Consider the following 22960-nt stretch of genomic DNA (forward strand, 5'->3'; position numbering starts at 1 on the left):
TTGTATCGAGTATTTTTTAAACTCCGGTACTAATCTAACTAATTGAAAACACTTATTAATTGTTCTTATTCTTTATAAAAAAAACATTATTATCTTAGATTACAAAATAAAAGGATCATTATAATGCACTAGCTTTCCGCCCGCAGCTTCGCCCGCGTTTTCAAAGAAAAACCCGCATAATTTCCGTTGCCGTGGGATTTCCGGGATAAAATCTATCCTATGTGTTAATCCGTTACCCCCTATATGTGTGCTAAATTTGATTGTAATCTGTTCAGTAGTATTTGCGTGAAAGAGTAACAAACACACACACATCCTCACAAACGCATTTATAATATTAGTAGGAAATGCGAAATTTGAAATGTTTGAACTTTGAATTAGTCATCGACGCTAAATTTACTGAACGGATTTGATGAGACTTGACAGTGGACGTAGTACATATCTGTCAACTGTGACAGTGGATTACCTATCTATTATTGAGGGTAGACTGTTTTTGTTTTAATAATTTTATAGAGTCTTAACTTAGAGAATCTACCACATTTGCATATAAATACCTATAAAGAACCCACCATAAATTAACACTGTCAAATTAACAAGTTTTTCGTATCACTAAAGGTTAAAAAATATTATGTTGTTAATTATAGGTGGTTTTATTTGTGAATTCTCACCAAAATTTTATTGGTAATTAAATTTTCCAATTAATATTTTTACGGAGGTTTTATGTTCATTATTTTTTATTATCAGGCTAGCCTAGTGTGCGTGCTATAATATATTATATATACTCTACGTAAGAATGTAGTAGTATTTTATATTTATAATTATTTATAAGTTAAATAAACATTATTTTATTAGGACAACCGACGTACATTTACAAATAGCTTAAAGTGAAGCGTAGAGTGAACAGGTACCTTCAAGGGAAGCGCGTTCCATCTTAGACCACATCTCAGCTTAACATCAGGCGAGATTGTGGTCAAGTGCTTCCTTATCGACAATAAAAAAAAAGCTGTGCTCCGCGGTTTTACCCGCAGTGCTCTGCTCCTGTTGGTCTCAGCGAGATGATAAATAGCCTATAGCCTAGCGATAAATGGGCTATCTAACACCGAAAGAATTTTTAAAATCGGACAAGTAGTTCCCGAGAATAGCGTGTACAAACAAACAAACAAACTCTTCAGCATTATAATGTCATAGATTACAACATTGTCCTTTTTTGTTTACAAACTAAATGTAACCTTTTTCAACGTAGTTTTTCTTTTTTTAACGTTTCGTACAGATAATAAAATAAAACGTCAACGCTTACACGTGGACCCAACGTGGACCTAATAAATAAATACAGTTTCTCGTATTTTTCTTACAATAATGAGCAGAATGTCCAAAAAAGGGGATTTCGGTAGACAGAGCATGATTGTGTACCCGGTGGATCCTACTGAATGCCCTTTCCGGGAATTCCGGGATAATGAATTATCTGCTGATTCTTGGGGGATGGTATGTTGGTATTTATTTTATTTGATTTTGTCAGAACTGTTTTTCTGGTTAAGATAAGTATTTGTGCAAAGTATCAGAATCATCTCTTATATGTATAGCACATATTTCTTATTATTTAAATGTCTGAGATAAATTTACAAGTCAGCATCTTCCTCATCTAAATTGGATTAACATATGACCCTTCGTAATTGGTTCCTATGTTAATTGAATGCAAAAATCTATCCAGTTTTTATATGAGAACAAAACATCGTTTATTTTCTTACACATTTATATGCAATACTTTTAACATTCGGTTTTCATCACATTCCATAAACACATTACTCAACTAATATACAGGGTGTCCCGCTAGTTGTATACTATGCTCAATTTATATAACTCATAGTTTTCCAAGCGACTATAATAAAAAAGAAAAAAAAAAACGTGACGTGAAGCTTCTTTAGCAAGATTCAAGGATACCAAAATCGTCGCCTTACTCCATGACGTGACGGTATTGCCATGACGCGACCTTGAAATTTTACTCTCAACGCGCCTAAAGAAGTTTCACTTCAAAAACTTTATGAATACACTAGCTGCGCTTCACGGTTTCATCCACGTGGCTCCGCTCCTGTTGGTCTAAATGTGATGAAATAATGTAGCCTATAGCCTTCCTCCATAAATGATCTATCTAAAACCGATAGAATTTTTCAAATCGGCAGTAGTTCCTGAGATTAGCGCGTTCAAACAAACAAACTCTTCAACTTTATAATATTAAATATAGATATAAGTTCTATTGAGCGAAGTATATTACATGCGGGACACCCTGTATATTCGTATGTGATATAAGCAATGAGTAAGGAATGTTACTATGAGAACAGTTATTTAGGAAATAGATAAATGCCTATAAAAATCCAGTGAAAGTCTTTCATATAATTCCCTGTTATGTGATATAATCGTAACCTTTCTTATATTTTATTTCTGACTAGCTTTCCGCCCGCGTCTTCGCCCGCTTTGTCTAAAACATGATAAATTATATACTAAAACCTTCCTCTTGAATCACTCTATCTATTGAAAAAACCGCATCAAAATCCATTGCGTAGTTTTAAAGATTTAAGCATACATAGGGACATAGGGACAGAGAAAGCAACTTTGTTTTATACTATGTAGTGATGTGGTTATAATTATAATGATAATATACTTCGCAATATTTCCATAATAATATGTTTGTTTTTGATAAAATCACAACATTTCTTAAGGATTTTCATAATACTTGTTAGTGATGTAGCTTATGTACCAGAATATAACTCACATGCTTTAGAAATACTTGCCTATTGCGATGTTTTTGATAAAATTCTAACTTTTTTGGATTTTACTTTACAGTGATGAAGCATATCATCATTACAAAAAAACAAACAACTTTCTTTACCCGCTGATAAAACCACGGGTGAACCCGCGCTATTATTTTATAACTATTATTTTACATTATTTGCAAAAAAAATGTTTTAAACTAGGGCCCAGCAGCGTTCCGCGCAAGCCACGTGCTATCCAAAGTCACCAAACCACACGCAGACCAGGCCTGGGTGGATGACCAGACCCAGCCGCTGCCACGCTCTGTGAGACAGTACCTCCATGGATGGATGAGGGCAGAGGACCTTGCTCTTAGTCGGTGGGAGGCGGAAGTTGTTGTTTTTGAGGTATTCTTGTAATAATAGATTTTGGAAACTACACGTTTGATACTTATGTACGAAGCGTCAAAATCTATCGACATGATATCATGAAGCCTTGCCTTTACATAAATAATAGTTTGCCTTCTGCCTGTTGTAATTTTTAAATCGATCAAAACTTTTTTGAGTTATTAACAAACATAAAAATATTAATACTCACAGATGAATGGTGAATCCCTGTGGTGAATCCGATAAATAGTTTTAAATCCATGCTAATTCAAGGCGTTAAAATGTTACAGACGTTAATTACATAGTCTTTAATTTGTTATTTAATCGTAGATAATATCGAACTCAAGTTAGATATTTACTATAACCGTGCATTTTAACTGTACCGAAAAAGCACATTAAAATCATTCGACATTATGTTATATTAAATTATTTGATCCGAAAAGTGTATGCATCTGCATTATATTCCGCAAAGGAAGTTTCTGCGACTGTGGTTTTCAGCGTAAAGCATTCCTAATATACGTCAAAATATAGTCATTCATTTTGTTAAATCTGAATTTATCCCACGTTTCAAAATATTGTACAGCAGAAATAAGATTAACCTATTTATTGTCATACCTTAACGATCGTCAGTTCTATATTATTATTTATGAACTTAATGTTTCTTTTATCAATAAATTATAAAACAAAGTCCTTCACCACGTCTGTCTGTGTGTCTGTTCGGAATTCACTCAAAAACTACAAGTAACACTACGCCCAAAACAATACTAATACATCTTCAACCATTATGTTACCAACAAATCCATAATTCCAGGACACAAACGACGCAGGTAAGATGACCGTGGCAGATATTCAGCTGAGCCACGCGCAGGTACTCCTCCGGTCCTCCTTTTGCAGGAGCGTCCTCTCCATGTGCTATATCTTGGAGAGGGTGGATAGTGTTGTTGTAAGTAATAATTTAATCAGCCAGTTTGTCAACGCTTACAGTAGGAGTTTGAAGCATTTATATAAAATTCGTATTTTGTAAAATACTATTTTAAAAGCACCGAAGACTTCATCTATCATAAAAATTGATATCGTTAATATAACGGTGCATTCACATAGAATGAGCATTCGCTCGTATGTCAAATTATTTTAGTGTAAACAGGCGTAGAGCTTTCTTTCGTTGTTCCTTAAGTGCGTTCGAAAAGATTCTATGCAATGTTCTAATACTGAACAATTACACTGAATACGAATTTTCGTTTACACTAAAATATCATGAATCTGAATGCTCTTGAATGCTCTAGCTCTAAGAATGCTCTATCTCTAGAGTCTAGCTCTATGTTCGAAACGTCGTGATTCCTTTCTCACTTCCAGATAACACAATAATTGATTTTGGTTTTAAATATATTTTATCACAAATGCCTATTTACCGTGGTTCAACAAAAGCCGTGGCTCATTTTATAATTTACCAAATAAACAATATCACAATAAAGATGTGACTCTTTGCTTTCAATAGTCTATTTACTAGGTGGAGCATCAATGGGAGAACTTCACATTCAGCATTGGTCCAGAAGGTTGGAGGGCGAGGTACCACATCTACTCTCCCGGTTTGAAGCCCGGCGGAGGCGCACAGCACAGACCTGGATTGTCGAAGAATGGTAAAATATACGTTACCTTTGATTTTGGAAATAACTGTGATAAAAAATAAGTATATTTTAAGTGATAATATTATGTGCTTTTTCTGACTATAGGAATGTAGTGACGTTTCTAAAAAAATATGACGTATAGAATGAACTTAAATCTTTTAGTTTCGATATTTTGGTATTATTTTTGACTAATTTTTACACGAATAAGATGGAATTAGTCTATTCGTTTTGTATTTTCTTCTTCAGTAGTGTGTCAAACAATAATTGATTCACTTTATAAGCTGGGTGGTAAAATCATCTTCCCTTTCGTTTCTCTCATTTATAACCTTTTAAATAAACAAACTGGTTACACTAATCATATTAAAATCAATATCGCTTTCTCTGTCCCTATGTCCCTTTGTATGCTTAAACCTTTAAAACTACGCAACGGATTTGATACGATTTTTTTAATAGATAGAGTGATTCAAGAGGAAGGTTTTAGTATATAATTTATTAGGTTTTATACAAAGCGGGCGAAGCCGCAGGCGGTAAGCTAGTATTTTATAAACAGCACGCAGCAAAGCAACGTTATTGTTATTATTCTTATACAGAAACTAGGTTTGAAAGTAGTAACTACACATTGTTAAGTATAAATTAGATAATGCGTATTGTTTAATTTTCTCAAGACTCAATGCGGAACATAGAAATTATCACATGAGGAAATCTAGGCTTTTGAAAATTAAAATACACGTTGAATTGAATGTTACTGCATAATGACGTATATCTGCTTAAAAAAACCTCCTTAATAAATATTGTTTATGTGTATTATTTTATACAAGTAGAGACGTGATTTTAAAATTATTAAAACAATTGAAATACCTATTCAATCAACTTGCATCGATTACTTGACAAAAGCAAAGTGTGAACCAAATTGACTCAAGTAAAAATAACTACCTACATTATTGAATAAGAATATGTAAATCATGCAAATAATTTGCAAATAATACTGTCTCTATATGCAAAACTCTACATATAAAAATACCACGAAAATATCGAAATAATAATGTAATAAATACAAATAAAAATTGACAACTGATACCCTAAATATCAAAAGCATTTCTAATCCTACTCTATTTGTCTCGAACAAACTGACAAATATACTACTTATAAAATCTAGCTTTTAAGAACCACAATAATCTATTTGTTAACCTTCGCGTTCCTTATATCGAGATGTTCGACTGTCGTAGCGTTTACACGCAGGTGTAACACAAATAAAGACGGCCAAGTGTGAGTCGGACTCGCGACAATAAGTGTTCCGTACAAATTCAAGAGCAACTGGATGTGGGCTATGGATGTGTGCTGTGGATGCGTGCTATGTGCAGAGCAAAGCCTACTATCCATACATCGCATAACTCGAGCTACGCATCTTCCTCGCATAGATACGTAGCTTAGTATCAGTGGAAACGGTCACATAGTTTCATAGCATAGGTAGCTATTACACTTTCGTAGCATAGCTGCATACGATATCTCTGGTGAAAAAGCACCCTGAAAAGTTGTTCATGAAATACAGCCTGGTCAAAGACAGTTGAAAAGTGAAGTTTTAGTAATGGGGTCTTGTTTTTACCCTTTGGTTACGGAACCCTAACTGGATAACGATCTATGTCACGACACACTGCTTACGATGTGTTAATCTCGTGATATGAGAAAAAATGTTGTTGTTTCTTGTGATGTTTGTATCATTCAGGTTATTTAAATGCCGTTTAACCCATTGACCACCGAGCGCCCCGATCGGGGCACGACAACAATAGATTTCTATTGTGTCTGAGATTCTAGGGATTGATGGATTAATGAGGGTAGATTATTTATTAACTGGCTGCAAAATGTAATAGAATTAATCGTAATTTTGTTAAATTTAATTAAAGTTGTCAAGGTAAAGGTATTTTATTATTAAGGTCACCTATTTGTATACCTATATCATAAGCTGTCCGTTTTGTATGCGTACGAATTGACACTGGATAAAAAGAAAAAAGACTAAATATAGCCTATGCCGGTTTTCAGGATTAATGTTCCTTTAGGCGTGTTAAATAATTTTCCGAATCAATAGTTTATGAGATAATCAATTACAAATAAACAGAATATTCCATAGCACACGCTTTGACCACATGACGTGACTGAAAATGTTTACCCATTCATATTTGGTAGCTGTTATTATATTACGATCATGCAAAATGCATTTTAACATGCAAATTCATAATTGTTTTATCAATTTTCCCTTGATAGAGCGTGGTGGGTATATGAATGATTGTTTTATAAAACTTGACTATCTATACTATTATTATAAAGCTGAAGTGTTTGTTTATTTGTTTGTTTGAAAGCGCTAATCTCAGGAACTACTGGTTCGATTTGCTTATAAATCTATATTTTTAGGCACAAAGTTCCGATTTCTAGAAATTACCTAAGCTCAATTAAACTTCCGTCGTTTCTCTTATTTTGTTATATTCTTTCTGCTTCATTCACAATACAAAATCCACCAGGCTGTTACCTCGTCCGTCTATTCTACCTGGGTGCATGGAGATGCGTCTGGGTCAGCGATCTGGTGCCCATAGACGCGACGGACGCCCCCCTCCTCCCCTTCTCTCCCCTACTTACCCACGCTCCTGTAAAACCTGGGATGAAACAGGCACCAGCTACCGTCACTTCGCAGGTGGTTCATCTGTGGCCGCTGTTGATTTGTAAGGTAAGGTGTCGCCTGTTAAATGCAGCGAGGGCTTGGTGTTTAAAGAGTATCTGTGCGGTCGTCATTATCAATTTTCATGTTGTTGCCAAACTGCTGGTTATTTAATTAGACAAGCCCTTTGCCAACTACGTGAATTTGTGATTTTATACCATACTTAGGTATAATCATATAGAATTATTAATGATAATCACTTTAAAATTAGGGCAGATAAATGGAAAGGAACATGACTTTGGTTGATGTCTACTTAAAAAACATACTTTTAAAATACTCTACGTAGACGTACCTTTATAAAATCCCATTGAAGCAGTAAACGGCACTAAATCACAATGTTATTTCCCGACGCCTATTAAAATATTCATTACGCGCTAAAGCTAAATTGCTAATCAAAATTACACAGGCGCTTCTTAAGTTGGCCGCGCCCGACATGAATGCCGACGAAGGAACAGATTTTGAAGATGAATTGATGCCAGAGTTTGATATATTGCACGCCCTCACTGGCGCTATGAACTTATCTTATAAAAAGAAGGGTGAGTTAACATGTTCATGGAGATAATGAATTGACTCTAAATAATTTACTCCTGTAGCGGGTGTAATGAAATGTAAGGAAAAGTTATTGTTTTAGATAATATGAAGCGATATTATGTAGTTACAACTTACAATTTAATAAATATTCGTCAATATAATAATTATACATTTTTATTTCTTCTTTTGAATAAATTTTACTCTGCCAAATTATGGCAGAATTACAGATTAAATAATTATTGTTAACTTGTTCATCTATAGCTCCCATCCAGCACTACAATAAATTTAATAATGCATCCATCTTTCTGCTTTATCAAATCTCTCTCTTATATACCAAATATCATTTAAATGGTGGTAGTTGCTGCCAAGTGGAAAGATACCCTTAACCTCTGGCCACTAGAAGCTCGGTTACCAATTACAAACTTTGGCTCACAGAAAATAGTTTGAACTTTTGCACGAGGTCAGTTATTAGTATTAAGTGGGAATTAACGACTCGTGAGATTGCCGCTTTGTGAGTTAAAGTGTGATAATTGCTTGAATATGATACTTGGATGTATGATCTTTATATTTTTGGACAAAAATTTATATGTAAATGGTTAAAGTTGAGATAAAACTAAATATATAGGTATAACTTTTGTTACTTTACTCGAGCATGTTTATTATTTTAATAATGCTGTGAAAATAACTATCACAGACATTATTTTAGAAGGTAACAAGCTGCTTATGTAGAGTAACTTCAAAACAAAATTTTAGTCGTAAATCATTTTGTGTGTTAAAAATATTCAAAACTCTGCGCATCATGTAATACTATTTCTCTAATTCATTAGATCCAGAGGAACTATGGGAACTTCTGACCTCCGAGGTGCCTGTGTTCTCGTGGGATGATGACAGTGAAACCATGACTAGCACTATTAAATCTAAAAGCACAAAAAAACCGACCACGAAGGAAACTTCAAATGTTAGAGTATGTGGAATTGTATCAAGTAGATTTAATTGAGTTGATATGATATTAATTATTATTGTTCTGATTCTTTTAACTTGAAATTTTTTAACCTAAGAAATTATGACATAACCATAAATTAACATACAGTAATATTTTATTGGCTGGAAATAACATTGGATACGCAATCTTATTTCTTATATCTATGTTCTTATATTAATTAGGTAATAATTACTTGTTTCCTTAACATTTATTATCCTGAATACTTTCCATACATTTTACACATTTCTCTTTAACATAGCGAGGGTCACTCACAGCCATTCTGATTTTTGAGACCAAGGGTTTCCCACCGTACTACCTGCCCGGGATCACACCTGGGCATGAGATGAATCTGCTCCTGACGATGGCCAGGGATCTGCCGTTGAAGAAACCACTACCAGAACCAGGTTGGTGTTGAGAATCTATTTGATGATGTATTTAAAGAAGAAGATTAAGAAAGTAAGACGTATCATGCATCAATGTTAAATTATGTATCTTATTGCTTTTTGCTAACACTAACTTGGTACATTGTAGATACTATTTACTTTTGTGACATTGATTGCATTTCGATATGAAAAGTTTCAAGTAAACGACGCTGTAAGTAAATATAAATTGCAATCAATTAATAATAAATATTAATTATTATAATAACGATATTATGGCTTGAAATCATTCAGGTAGGTAATTAAACCGCTTATTAAGCTAGTTGGCTGCGGCTGTGGCATAATCTATATCTTGCTTCAATCCCTACATCATAAACATAATCTCAAATCGCAGATTTCTACGAATCAAGGGCATCCATCCGCTCGACTTACAAACAGACCCGATATGAAATAATTTCATCCCTTGAGGGCATACGTTCATAGCAAATATGCAAGTAAATCTCAAGGTTTTATATAGGAATTCTGAAAAATATATTCACAGCAGATAATTATTCAAAATTATTTTAAACAACTTTAAGCATAAGACGTAATTTATAGAAACACTAGGTTTCCGCCCGCGGCTTCGCCCGCGCAGTTAAAGAAAAACCCGCATAGTTCCCGTTCCCGTGGGATTTCCGGGATTGCGTCATTTTCCCGAGATAAAAACTAGCCTATGTCCTTTCTCGTGTATCAAAATGTCTCCATACCAAACTTTCATGAAAATTGGTTCAGTAGTTTAGGCGTGATTGAGTAACAGACAGATAGAGTTACTTTCGCATTTATAATATTAAAGTATGGATAATGTTTATCTATCTCAAGATTGTAGAATCTTTGAGTGAGAGATGACCTAAAACCAGGAACATTTGAAGCTTATAATGTTTTCAGAGGTACCTCTATGGAAAACATATCGTTGGGTTGACTGGGCGCGACGTCACGGCTTGTACGAGGCCTTCGACTGTCCCAGGACGAGGTTCCTCAAAGTCAACGGTCTGCTGAAGTCCTCTTACGCACCGCATTTGCTAGACGTTCAGAGCACTGAGTCGGTTTGTTGAAGTTTTTCAATATTAAATAAAAATTAGCTACACGTAAACTACCAATGTATTCAGTCGTTTTTTATACATGCGTTTTTGCTATTTATAGCATTTTTAGTAAACTACTTAATGTTTGGCTTTGATTTCAATATGCTAATGTTTGTGTGTATTTTTACGATTAATTTTTTTAATATTTTCAGATAACCTTTCAATTTCGAGAAGAACATGACAGGACTAATCCACCAGTAAGATTATTACTGCTTTTAATTACCCTTTATTTACCTATTAGAATACTTTATCGTTTATAATCCGAAGTTGATAAAAATTTTAATAATATAGTTAATTTTTGTGTATAAGGCTAGAAAAGGAGGCAAAGATGCGAATCGGTCGGGAACAACTGGTCTTGGTTCTAACCAACAGATGAAGGAAGAACTACGAGAATGGATTCAGTTTGATGCGGTAAATAAAACAGTCGATAAATAATTAAAATAAAATAACTAAGATTTAAATACAATGATTGAATTCTGAGAAAATTGTTTGGTAATCATGAAACTAAAAAAAAAACAAGATTCAATCTATTAGCCTACATCTTAAAACTTGGTCGTGAAAATATCAATGGAATAGTTGGGAAATTTTTTATCTCATAATTTATCGGCATACTTTTTAATCTTTGATTTTATAAACGTAATAATATAACTTACTAAGGATTATTTGTAGATTCAACAACTGATCAAAAGAGTGACAATCCTCTTTTTCCCATCGATGTATGAATTCACATCAACAGCGAGTAACCCGCCAATCAGAATCACGAAGACACCTTTGAGCCGCGCTTTAGATATCCCTGCACCAAAATCTGGCCCTCTATACCTCCAAATAGATGGTCCAGATGAAAACGTATTGAGAATCTCGCTAAATATGCTACACCCACGAGTGCTGATGAATTGTGGTGTTCCAATAGTTGATTATATCGAACCGGCGTATCTATTCCTGGAGGTGTTTGAGTGGTTCGTGGATTGCGAACTGCCGATGGGAAAGGCGTATATAGCGACCAGGGGATATGACTCCGTGGAGGTGAAGTTTGTGCCCGGGAGACATTTTTGCAGGTAATGTATTGTTTGAATAGCAATTTCATTATATTAACATAGATTATAAAAAAGGTTAAGTAATGAAATATAACCAAACTATTAGTTTTCTTCGTATAGTTTTAGTTAATAAACTTATTACTAAGATCTTTGCTCTAATAATCTCTAGATCTGATGACCTTAAATTGATACCAATTTCAATTGAAAATCTTGTTGCGATTCTTATTCAAGAAAAGTTTATGCAATTATTTTTAGTAAAAACACAGGATAACGTTCTATTTTAAAAATATGTAACATTTCCATCTAAAATTTTCCTTAGAAATTTCATTCAGTTATCCATTTATACTTTAATGTGTAGAGAACATATTTTTTGAACTCAAAATATAGCACGTCTAATAATATTTCTTAAACTACGTTGGTGTTTATGGTATTACAAATGAACGTGATGGTAAAGTGCTTATTTTTAAATGAACATCCTTTTTCATTTAGGATATGGGTGCACTCCCGAATGAATTGGACGGCTATGTTGCTAAGCGAATCCACGTTGTTACTTGGCGGCCGGGACATTATCCAATCCGTCGCGGTCAGGGACTGCCCCTGGGCGTCCAGATACCTAACCAATCTTAGCCTGGCCTTCTCTAATTGGATACGCGTGACCCGGTCTAGTGCTAATTTGGCGATGAACGACAGAGATTTCTATAAGTGAGAATTTAGAAGGAATTTGCCTTAAAAAGTCTTAATAATTTAGGTTGTTTCGTACCCTTGGGAAAAAGCACTTAGCACGTTTAAATATGATAAAAACAATAATTCCGGGAATAATCCCGGGAATAATTCCGGGAATAATTAGATAACTAAAAAAATATGATTTTAAGGGTGTATTTTACAATTACAGTACAGTTAAAAGTGTATGATAATGGTTGATTGTATTCTTATAATATTTTCTATAATTTAATTTTGCAATTATGATAATACGAATTGGAGTTCCAATATTTTAGTTCATATCAACCTGATCTGATATGGGATGAAAAGGTCGTTGGCTACAACAAGAAACTTTTGCATTGGATGTTCCGTCAGGCACTACAGTCTCTACTTGCCAAGCGGCTTTTGCCACTCGAGTTTCGATCTACGTGCACTGTTTTAAGGCGGTTTTTGCATGACCCCGATTTCGGTTTTCCTCCAAAACCACCGCCACCGACGTCGTTACGAGATATAGCTATAATGGATCCTTGTGATTGCGTATTACCTGAAGCTGAGGAAATTGAATTTTTTGGTGAACAATTAGAAGAGCAACAGGTGGGTGTGGATAAAATATTTAATGATGGTTGAGAAATAAATAAAATTAGAAAATGTTTGGATGTTTCCATGAAAAAAAAAAATGATTGATGAATAATATTTTACACAGTAAGTATAGATAAAGAAAATTGTAAATTATTCTATACCTACTGCAATACAGGTGACAGAAGAAAAACCAGTAGTTGACAAAGAAACGATGGACAAACTTCTTTCACCACCAAAATTTCCAGTCACTTCTAATGTTTGTGAACTGGCAACCGAGGAAGTACCTTGTGGAGCTCTTAAAGAAGAAAGAGAGAAGGTTCTAAAGAAGCATGATGCTGCAAGGGTTATACAAGCGCATTGGAGAGGCGCCTGGGCTAGGAAGTGTCTTACTATGAATGTTGTTGTATCTCCTGATGTTACTAAAATAGTAAGTAAATAATTTCAAAATTAATGATATAGATCAAAATATTAATGACTTACTTGGAAGAGGCTGACTATTATGCAACCTAATTATTTTGTTATGCAACCTAATTATTTTGTTTCCAATGTAGGTTTTATCTTAAGCACATGTTAAAATTTTATGTTATTATTAATAAAATGTTTAGTTCTTACTAGGCATTTAGCATCCTCATCCCTTTGTAAGATGATTACGTAATAATATAAAGGCAGGTCTTTAGACAGACTTTATTTCAGCTAATGGATCAAGCGTTCGGCAACGTGGAATCTCTATCAATGCTCATGAACAAATTCTTTGCGATGTACCCAGGAGCGCGTTATGCTTACTCTGTCGCCTCTGCTCTCAGCGGAGTATACGGCTTACAGCAGCACAGTGGAACCGCACCAGTTACTCCTAAGTGCAAATGGGTTCCGTACTTCCAAGGAGTATTTTACTGCCATGCTTCGGTCAAAGTCCACTTTGATGTTCAGAGTTCGCTGCAGTATAGTACGTTTTCTGTGTATGATAATGATAGTGGAGAGATGATGCCGCAAGCTTATAACGCACATGTCACGTTTGATTTTCATCCGAATGAGCATGGGTAAGTCGCAAAAATACTGCGTTACAGGCCAAATAATAAATTTGATAGCGTTTAAGGTAAATTTTTGTGTTTTACCTTTTTTTATAATTATGTTTACTTTCCAAGTAATGAATTCAACTATACAAGAACTATACACTTAACTGGGTTCAAATGCTATTAGGATGCGATTTTTTGGAATGCAGTGGCATAAAATGACGTTAGCAAATAGCAACACTGTCGGGGAAGCTTGTAATATGTGAGTGATGAATACAATTTTGTAACGCAATTCCAGAAGGTCGTATCCTACAACATTTCAACTGGCATACCTACACAAAGAATAGCCTTACCACAATCTATGTTTCAGCTACACAATAATGGGTCACGGAACCCTAACTGAAGCACCCGGCACTTATTCAGACGCTCACTGGCAGCTCACAGTACTATCATCTATAGCGGATGTCTTCCACGTGTGTGACAATGAAGACACTTGTCGAGAAGTACCTTTACCACCAGCAAGCAAGTTGCATATAGATGAGATATTCATTCCGAACCGAAGGAACATTCTAGGCGGTGTGCAGATCTCTGTGTCGAAACATGAGGCTATCAGCTTTAGAGCAGCAGCTACTTCTCCTGAGGTATGAGTTATAATTAATAAAATAATAAGTGATGAAACATCCAATAGAATTGACAAAATGTGACTGTTACTTTACCTGAGTTAAAAATTTAGATTAGAGTAAGTAAAAATAGATTGGAAATAATTTATTCTAAAGTACTTTGCAAAATATTCAAATCACTTAAATTTTATGGAGGGATGAAATGTTTTACATTTGTTATACAGCTATTTTGTTATGAAATTAATTTTAAGTGGATGTTGAGTAAAGAACGCACTTAAATATTTACTTTTTACATAATTTTAAAGTGCTCAAGAATATTATCTACCTTATATACGTTTTTTAAGTATTTCCGAAATAATAATTATAAAAAATTAAATTATAGTAACTAGAGCCATTTTAATAGGCAACATTTGACAGTTCAAAAAAATTCAACAACGTAACCTAGTAACGACGACATAGAATAATATGATATTTCGTTTTGTTAGAACTGCACATTTGCTTAACTTTTTTCAATTACAATTACATATTTATAATAATAATGACCGATACAAGTAATTTTAAGATTTCATTTTACTGATAAACCATCCTAAACATAATAAACAATTTCTGAATTGAAGAACTGACGTCGCTACAATTTTGTGTCAATAAACCTTTTTTCTTTTTAAATACTAGAGACGTTACTCTAAAAATCGAAATCTGACATCTAGAATCGAAGGCATTGATTACTTGTGAATAAAAATCATCATAAATTAATAAATTCGATTGACAAATGTTTCAAATCCGTATCGATTAATACACTTCAATCGATGTTTTTAAGCAGGTTACCTCTCTTCGAAGATAAAATTGATAGACGTCAAATGTTGCCTATTGAATTGGCTCGACTATAATAAAGGAATTTTACGCCACAAGTCAAACGATAGGTTTTAAGGTTTCACGCGAAAAACAACGATATTATTAAAAGAACCGCGGAACTGCGCGGCACCATTTGTTTAGTATAAATAGAATGTTACATTTTCTGATTATTATCTATACTACAATATTATAAATCTGAAGAGTTTGTTTGTTTGTTTGAACGCGATAATCTCAGGAACTACTGGTCCGATTTGAAAAATTTTTTCGATGTTAGATATGATATCGATATCGAGGAAGGCTTTAGAGTATAGGCTATATAATTATCATCACGCTAAGACTAACAGGAGCGGAGCAATGCGGGTGAAACCGCGTTGCACAGCTGGTGTGTTATATATGTAGGGATTGCAATCCGGAAAAACGGATCCGGTAATCCGGCGGATCCGGCATCATTTAATGGTTACCGGATCCGGTACCAATATACCGGATCCGAAGAGCGGATCCGGTGCTAGCAGTTTGTGGGAAAATAGTATAGCTGTTACATTAGTAGGTACTTTAAATGCGTTGTGCGTAGTGTTCATGCGTGCGAGTTTTTCGTTGCCGATCGTCGCCGTCGTTGATCTATCTATGAAAGCGAAATCTAGCAAGACTGAGCTACTCGTTACGTCGTAAAATTATTACTAGTTACCTACACTACTAAATTTTAATTGTTTTCTTGTTGTCTATTTGTCATAACATTGGTTAGGAAATAAAGTCGATTTTATATATTTGTGATTTATTTTTTATAAGCTACCTACATATAAGCGTAGTGACACTTGATTAACTCACTTATTTTGTACTAAAACGCGAAAATCATCTTAATTTAATCAATCTGGTCGGATTCGGCCGGATCCGGCCGGATTGATGGGAATCCGGTCGTATCCGGCCGGACTGAAAATGACGCCGGATTGCAATCCCTATATATATGTATACTAGCTTTCCGCCCGCGGCTTCGCCCGCTTTGTCAAAAATATAATAAATTATATACTAAAACTTTCCTCTTGAATCACTCCTGTCAACAAAACTTCAAAAAAGTTTCTGTGAAAAAAGTTTCTATTGAATTCATTTATTACAAAAAATGTGACAAATGAGGAACCGCTCGACCGATTTTGTGCAAACTTCACATAAACCATCTACTAAATATGCCGACCAAATCCTAAGCATTTGGTTTGGATAGGTGAGCCCGTTCTTGAGTTATGGAATTACAACGAAAAGTGGCATTGATTTTTATATATATAGATGTATTGTGCTTTATATAGTTAGAAATGGAAGCGATACTCCGTACAAAAACACACGAGGGAGAAGTGGAGGAGCTGGGAAGATGTTCAGGGACAGGGGAGTTGTACTGGCCATACATACGGTTGGAACCGACTCCGCCGATGCTACTGTATCCAGGAAAAAAGAAGTCTACGTCACACTCCAACTTGCATGCTGTAAGTAGTGAACAGTATAGTTTTGTGTTAGATGCAAATGTGTGTGTGCGTTTACGTGTGGCAGCTTTTCTAAAGAGATTCTTCATAACTCTATGTTTTCGCTATTCATTTAAGATTTATTAAAATTGGTTTATTTATTTATCTTATAATAATTTGGTTTTTAATAATTATTATAAACAATGAATCCCGGATTGAACAAATTTTATTGAAAATTAATTTGTGAAATACTTCTCATTCAGCGAATCTTGTTTCAAATAAAAATATAAGGTAAAACAGACAAGATTTAGGTTTGTAATATTTCAGATGTAAATAAATAATTCAGTGGGCATTAAATCGGTTTACATAACGTTCGTGTAATACCGGAATTTACATGAGCAAGTGGCATTTGATTGTTGCTTCGTACCTTATCCTTGTTGCTGTTTGTTGATAAGGGCTTAAGTAAATACTAGCTTTAGTCTGTTGTCTTGCTCGCCATTATCATCATTATTACCTGTAGATGTTCTTATAGAAAACGGAATAGCGTATATCGCACTCTTAACATGCAAAATTTCATTTAATATAATGAAATTTTGTTTGTTTCATTTAATTCTAAAATGTATTGCCTACTTACATATTAATAACTCAGGTCCCGCAACCACAGACACAATAGAAAATCTATTTTGTCTGGGACCGATCGGGCCGCTTGGGGCTCAATGGGTTAAAATACCCACGTAGAATCTAAAGTAATGTTTCCATCAATAATATCAAACTTTGTTATTATTATTATTTTGTATTGATCAAAATTGTAGCCTGGAAGAGAATCAGCTATATCCAGTGCTCGTTCCTTAAAAGTCACCAAGCAAGCGAAGCCGCCTGTGTCAGGAGCGAAAAGTAAATCTTCTACAAGGGCAAGTCATATTTTAATTAAAATTTATAATTCCATAGTCTGTATAATAAATACCTATTAACATATTTTAATTATAAAACTTTTTAATAGTGTTAATATTTATCTATACTTATATTATAAAGCTGAAGAGTTTGTTTGTTTGTTTGAACGCGCTAATCTCAGGAACTACTGGTCCGATTTGAAAAATCATTTCGGTGCTAAATAGCCCATTTATCGAAAAAGGTTATAGATTATATATCATCGCCCTAAGACCAACAGGAGTGGAGCAAAGCGGGTGAAACCGCGAAGCACAGTTAGTCTCGTATAAAATTTGAATTACGAGAAATTGGATGATCTTATTCTATTCAATCTAAACAGTGTTGTACAGGAAATATCGCCATGAAATATACATTCGACAAATTTACATTTTAATACGAAAGCAACGATATATGTATCATTGCGATATGTAAAGTGAGGACAACATTTTGTACGAGAAGATGACAGACTGTATATTATTGAGATAAAAGTTTAGGACTAAGATATACTGTCCGTCCTGTTGAGATATACTGTCCGCGAACGTGTTAACGAAATATTACTGATTTTAGATTAGAGACATCAAAGTGCATCAGGAGTCGAAACAGTATTGTATTGAGTGAGTTTATTATTCACATTTGAGTATATTATAATATTTCCTTTTTTAGCATCAGATTATGATGAATTTAAAAATGAATAATAGCTTATTTAAATAAATAATAATATACAAAGCCATCAACGACTTCATTGTTATTAATATTAGCATAGTTTCGTAGTTCTGGCATGATATTAGCTTTTTATAATTCTATTTTTAGAGTTATAGCACCCAAAGGTTGGCCATTGACCTTACAGCAATGGAATAGAGTTGATGAGGTCCGCAATTCTCAAGAAACGGCCAAAGTTGAACAGTCGCCGAAGAAACCAACAAAGGAAAAGGTTTCTGTGTACTTTGTCCCTTAAAGTATACTTTCAAAATATTAGTATCATACCTAACCTAACCTAACCTAACCTAACCTAACCTAACCTAACCTAACCTAACCTAACCTAACCTAACCTAACCTAACCTAACCTAACCTAACCTAACCTAACCTAACCTAACCTAATTATATTATTTTCACATTTATTTCTGAATTATCAAATAAATGATGGAATATACAAATTAGTCAAAAAAGTTCTGTCCAAAATTACCATGTTCTGTAGAGTTTATTGGACTCACAAAACAACCAGTAGTTACCAGCTTCTACTTACTTAAAAAAATATAGCATACTAGCTTTCCACCCGCGGCATCGCCCGCGCAGTCAAAGAAAAACCCGCATAGTTCCTGTTCCCGTGGGATTTCAGGGATAAAACCTATCCTATGTCCTTTCTCGGGTATCAAAATATCTCCATACCAAATTTCATGAAAATTGGATCAGTAGTTTAGTCGTGATTGAGTAACAGACAGACAGACAGACAGAGTTACTTTCGCATTTATAATATTAGTATGGATTATATCATTTTGAAATCATTTGCTTTCTGCTGACTTTAAACTATCGACATACGATATTAACATAAAAAAATCTCTTCATAATATTATGATTATTTAATTGAGACAAAATTAAAGAGCATTCTCGATATACAGGGTGGGTCAGCGAAAGAAAAAGAGAAGCCAGCACCGCTACCATTGCACCAACCACAACCTGGTGATGCCTTCGTTGAACTGGAATGTTCTCTATCTATCGGAGGCGGTTCTGTTGCCAGGCGTGATGATGATAGGGATCTGGAGTTTGCAGCAGCAAGGAAAGCGTGGGATGCTAAGGATGCGGGCAGAAATTTGAGAGGAGCGCAGATTAGGTTAGTTTGGTAGTGGTAGAATAGAAATGAGAGTCTAAAATACGCCTGGTTGATCGAAGACTACTGATAAATGGCATATTAGGTTAGTAGAATAGAGAAAATAGCTAAGAAATGAAATGATAGTAAGGTACAACATTTTCTGTTAAAATTTTCCTAACAATATTCCAAAATATTGTCTGTCTTGGTCTCTACGCATTCTGTATGTGTATTGTGTAACTTCCTAGTATATTCTGTAACTGAATATTCATCTACAACAGAATATACGAGAACGATGTTTAAGAAAATAATTCACTTAGATTCTAATGTAAAATATCCAAAAACTTTATCATAGTGAGCTAGAAGCCGTAGATAGTTAAAATAAAATAGCATTTGTTTTTACTTTGATACTGTAATTTCTTGAATAATGTTCCCTTAGGAAGGAGTTCAGAGCGGAATTTTTAGAAGCCATACCCGTGCCACCCACAGAAAGTGACAGCTCTGTATTAGAGGTACTATAGGTATTTCTAGATTCTATTTTTTTTACAAACAAACACACATCAAAGGGTTTTAGATAGTTATAAAGAACAACAGCGACAACCGAAACACAGTTTTCAACTTATGTTATTGTATGCTTCTAGGAAGCTGCATATCTGGAAGAAGTGGAAGGGGAAGAGAAAAGTGAGTTAATAATCTAATTTTAAATAATTAGCGATTTTATATACATCAGTTCATAATCAATTCTCGAGGAATATATATTCAAAGATATTCAGATACGATACATATTTAAAAGTTTATAACCTATGACAATATGTAGTAACTATTAGTAAACATCTATGTCTAACCTAGTATAAATAAGTAAATAAGTTAAAAATATTTGATGCTTACAGAAATTGAAAATCCGCAGCAGCAAGGACCTACTCCAGCAACACAGAGTGGTGGTAATTATGTATTTTTGTGTATTTAATTACCTATGTATTTTGCCGAATTGCATTGAAAAATACAAGGTTTTATGTTTCTAGCTTTGTTATATCTCTAATTTAATTAAATGAAGAGTTGGTTATCCGCTACGAATCTCAAAAGTACTGCATCAATTATTTAGCTCCAATTTTGGCACGATACTCGCAATAAACATTTTTCATCTAGTTTTCCTAATTTATCATCCATCTAACCATATTTTATCCCAATATCTAATATCTAAATCTTCTTTTTTATAGTGGAGTTGGAAGCAGAAGAAGAGAGTGAAGAAGAATATACATATTTGTCAATGCCTGAACAACTAAAGGACAAATTTGTTCCCCTCAATTTTGTACCGCTTTGTACTAAAGAGAAAATCGACGAAGAAAGGTATATTATTAGTTCTTGAGAGAAGAATTTCGCATAACTTTTGAGTTTTAATTAAGACATTGCTGTGTTCTGTTATTATTAGATTTCTTCGCTATTGATATCGCTATTATGAAGCACTAGCTGTGCTCCGCGGTTTCACCAGCGTGGCTGTTATGATAATATAATATAGCCTTCCTCGATTATCTAGGCTATCTAACACTGAAATAATTTATCAAATCGGACCTGTAATTCCCGAGATTAGCGCGTTCAAACAAACAAACAAAACTTCAGCTTTATAATATTAGTATTTAGAGATTTGAAAGTTTTTGAAAGAAGTGCACGCTAAAAATAATGTGAAATGTGAAGTTTTGATATACCATTGCCTAAAGTTGGTTTAAATGAAACAATGTAAAGCCAGAATCTCACTTTTTGTAGACTTATTTACGTACTTAGGTACCTTTTTAGTTCCATCTTAAGTCTCAAAAAGCAGTCACCAAAAGTAATAAACAACGTAATCTAAATGAGGTCATGTGGGAAATTAACACAATTAGTCCCTTAATTATAATTTTCTGGATCAATGTTTAACTACGAATCCCTTTCGATTCGTTTAGAATTTAGATGACGTGTTTTTCTAACATTGATGACGTAATACTGTATTGAACAGGATAAAAACTTAAATAATGTCCTTGTGGATCTACTCAAAAGTCACATGTTCTTTTGGAAATGTGCTTTGAAATTGTTACCTAATGTAAATCCTACTACTATTATAAAGGCGAAAGTTTGTATGGATGTATGGATGTTTGTTACTCTTTCACGTAAAAACTACTGAACCGATTACAATGAAATTTAGCACACATATAGAGGGTAACTTGGATTAACACATACAATAGGTTTTATCCCGGAAATCCCACGGGAACGGGAACTATACGGGTTTTTCTTTGAAAACGCGGGCGAAGCCGCGAGCGGAAAGCTAGTTTTAATGTATTTTGAAAGTATACGAATTAACAGAGATAATTATTTTCTGTGCCTCTTTCTATGTAAAGCCTACTTGTACATAGAAATCAACAAAAAGAAATACTTAGTCATTTGGAAGGTTTACGTAGCTTTTTACAAATATGCTGTTTTAATTGTGATTTCTATTAAACTAAATCGTTTTTCGACTAGCATCCTCATAACACCGGAATTAGCAGAGACAGCCAAAGCAGAGCGGCAAGCCTGTATAGATTCGGCGTTGGAGCGCATGCGCGAACTGCAGTATTATAACGAACTATACGTGTTGGGGAGACAGAGGAAGAGAGGGCAGTTGCTGGAAAGACTGTTTGTTGGTATGTCAGGTCTCACACCTTGACAATAAAATACATTTGGTTTTTGAAGTTAGACTTCTTGGGTTGGAAAAAAATGTAGTGTAACATTTTTGGGTTACGCGTGACATTTTTCCGTTACGCGCCATCTTTTTCTTATCCCTACCACGCGTGATTCGACGTATTTCTGTAAAGTTGCATATAATAGTAAATTATTTTTTGAAAAATAAGGTCATAAAGAAGTTTCACTTCTTACGTGTGTACACTAGTACACGCACACATTTTTTTTTCGTATGTGTCTTGCTTGTTTTTATTATACGCTTCATACTATAATCATTTTCCGAGTTTTGTGATTTTAATAAGTTTGTTTAGTGGCTAAACAAGCTATTTAAAATATTTACGTCTGCTCTATTTAAATAACCAATATGGTATTACCATATTATATTTTATTCAGGCTCTTAATTTGTGATTTAACTTCCTAAATCATGAAAATAATGTCCATTTAAAATCTTATATGAATTCTAGATGAGTAATTATTATTTCTTTAGATTCACAATGGAACCCCGAGTTAGCAGAAGTTTTGGAAGAAAGAGATGACGCGATTGCACAAGAGAATCTCAATCGAACTCTTTCTGCAAATAAGAAGAAACAAGAAGCAAAGAAGAAGTGAAAGTTATAGAATAAAAAAGAGAAGAGAGAAGAATATGCAGAAGTTTAGTTATGCTTTAAGATAATGCACTATTGTAAGAATACATCTTCTGTTATAACAATATACTTGAGAGAAAACATATTATGTTTAAGTGTTATATGCATTTTTATTTTTATTTTAAACTCCCGTGCTAGTTTCAGAGAAAATGTAATAAAAAGTGAAGCTATAAATGGAGTTGAATAG

General features: G+C 34.1%; 1 protein-coding gene across 1 annotated transcript; it reads left to right on the top strand.

Annotated features, from left to right (window-relative positions):
• Positions 1-1362: 1362 nt before the first annotated feature.
• On the top strand, positions 1363-22738 carry LOC123695528. Its single transcript, XM_045641403.1, has 28 exons — positions 1363-1479; positions 2967-3149; positions 3940-4071; positions 4636-4765; positions 7267-7469; positions 7867-7996; positions 8819-8955; positions 9233-9377; positions 10278-10435; positions 10624-10668; positions 10781-10882; positions 11141-11526; positions 11995-12207; positions 12501-12802; positions 12966-13210; positions 13477-13820; positions 14164-14434; positions 16561-16741; positions 17533-17621; positions 18205-18251; positions 18448-18568; positions 19254-19465; positions 19881-19953; positions 20083-20122; positions 20332-20382; positions 20659-20788; positions 21932-22092; positions 22617-22738. The coding sequence occupies exons 1-28, from the start codon at positions 1363-1365 to the stop codon at positions 22736-22738; spliced, it is 4470 nt and encodes a 1489-aa protein (XP_045497359.1).
• Positions 22739-22960: the final 222 nt, after the last annotated feature.

This window comes from Colias croceus, chromosome 11 (genome assembly GCF_905220415.1).
Source record: "Colias croceus chromosome 11, ilColCroc2.1".
NCBI lineage: Eukaryota > Metazoa > Arthropoda > Insecta > Lepidoptera > Pieridae > Colias > Colias croceus.

Coding starts and splice junctions, on each gene's coding strand:
- LOC123695528 (XM_045641403.1), top strand. CDS start 1,363: ATGTCCAAAAAAGGGGATTTCGGTAGACAGAGCATGATTGTGTACCCG. Junction 3,150..3,939: donor CGGAAGTTGTTGTTTTTGAG/GTATTCTTGTAA, acceptor CCATAATTCCAG/GACACAAACGACGCAGGTAA. Junction 4,072..4,635: donor AGAGGGTGGATAGTGTTGTT/GTAAGTAATAAT, acceptor TCTATTTACTAG/GTGGAGCATCAATGGGAGAA.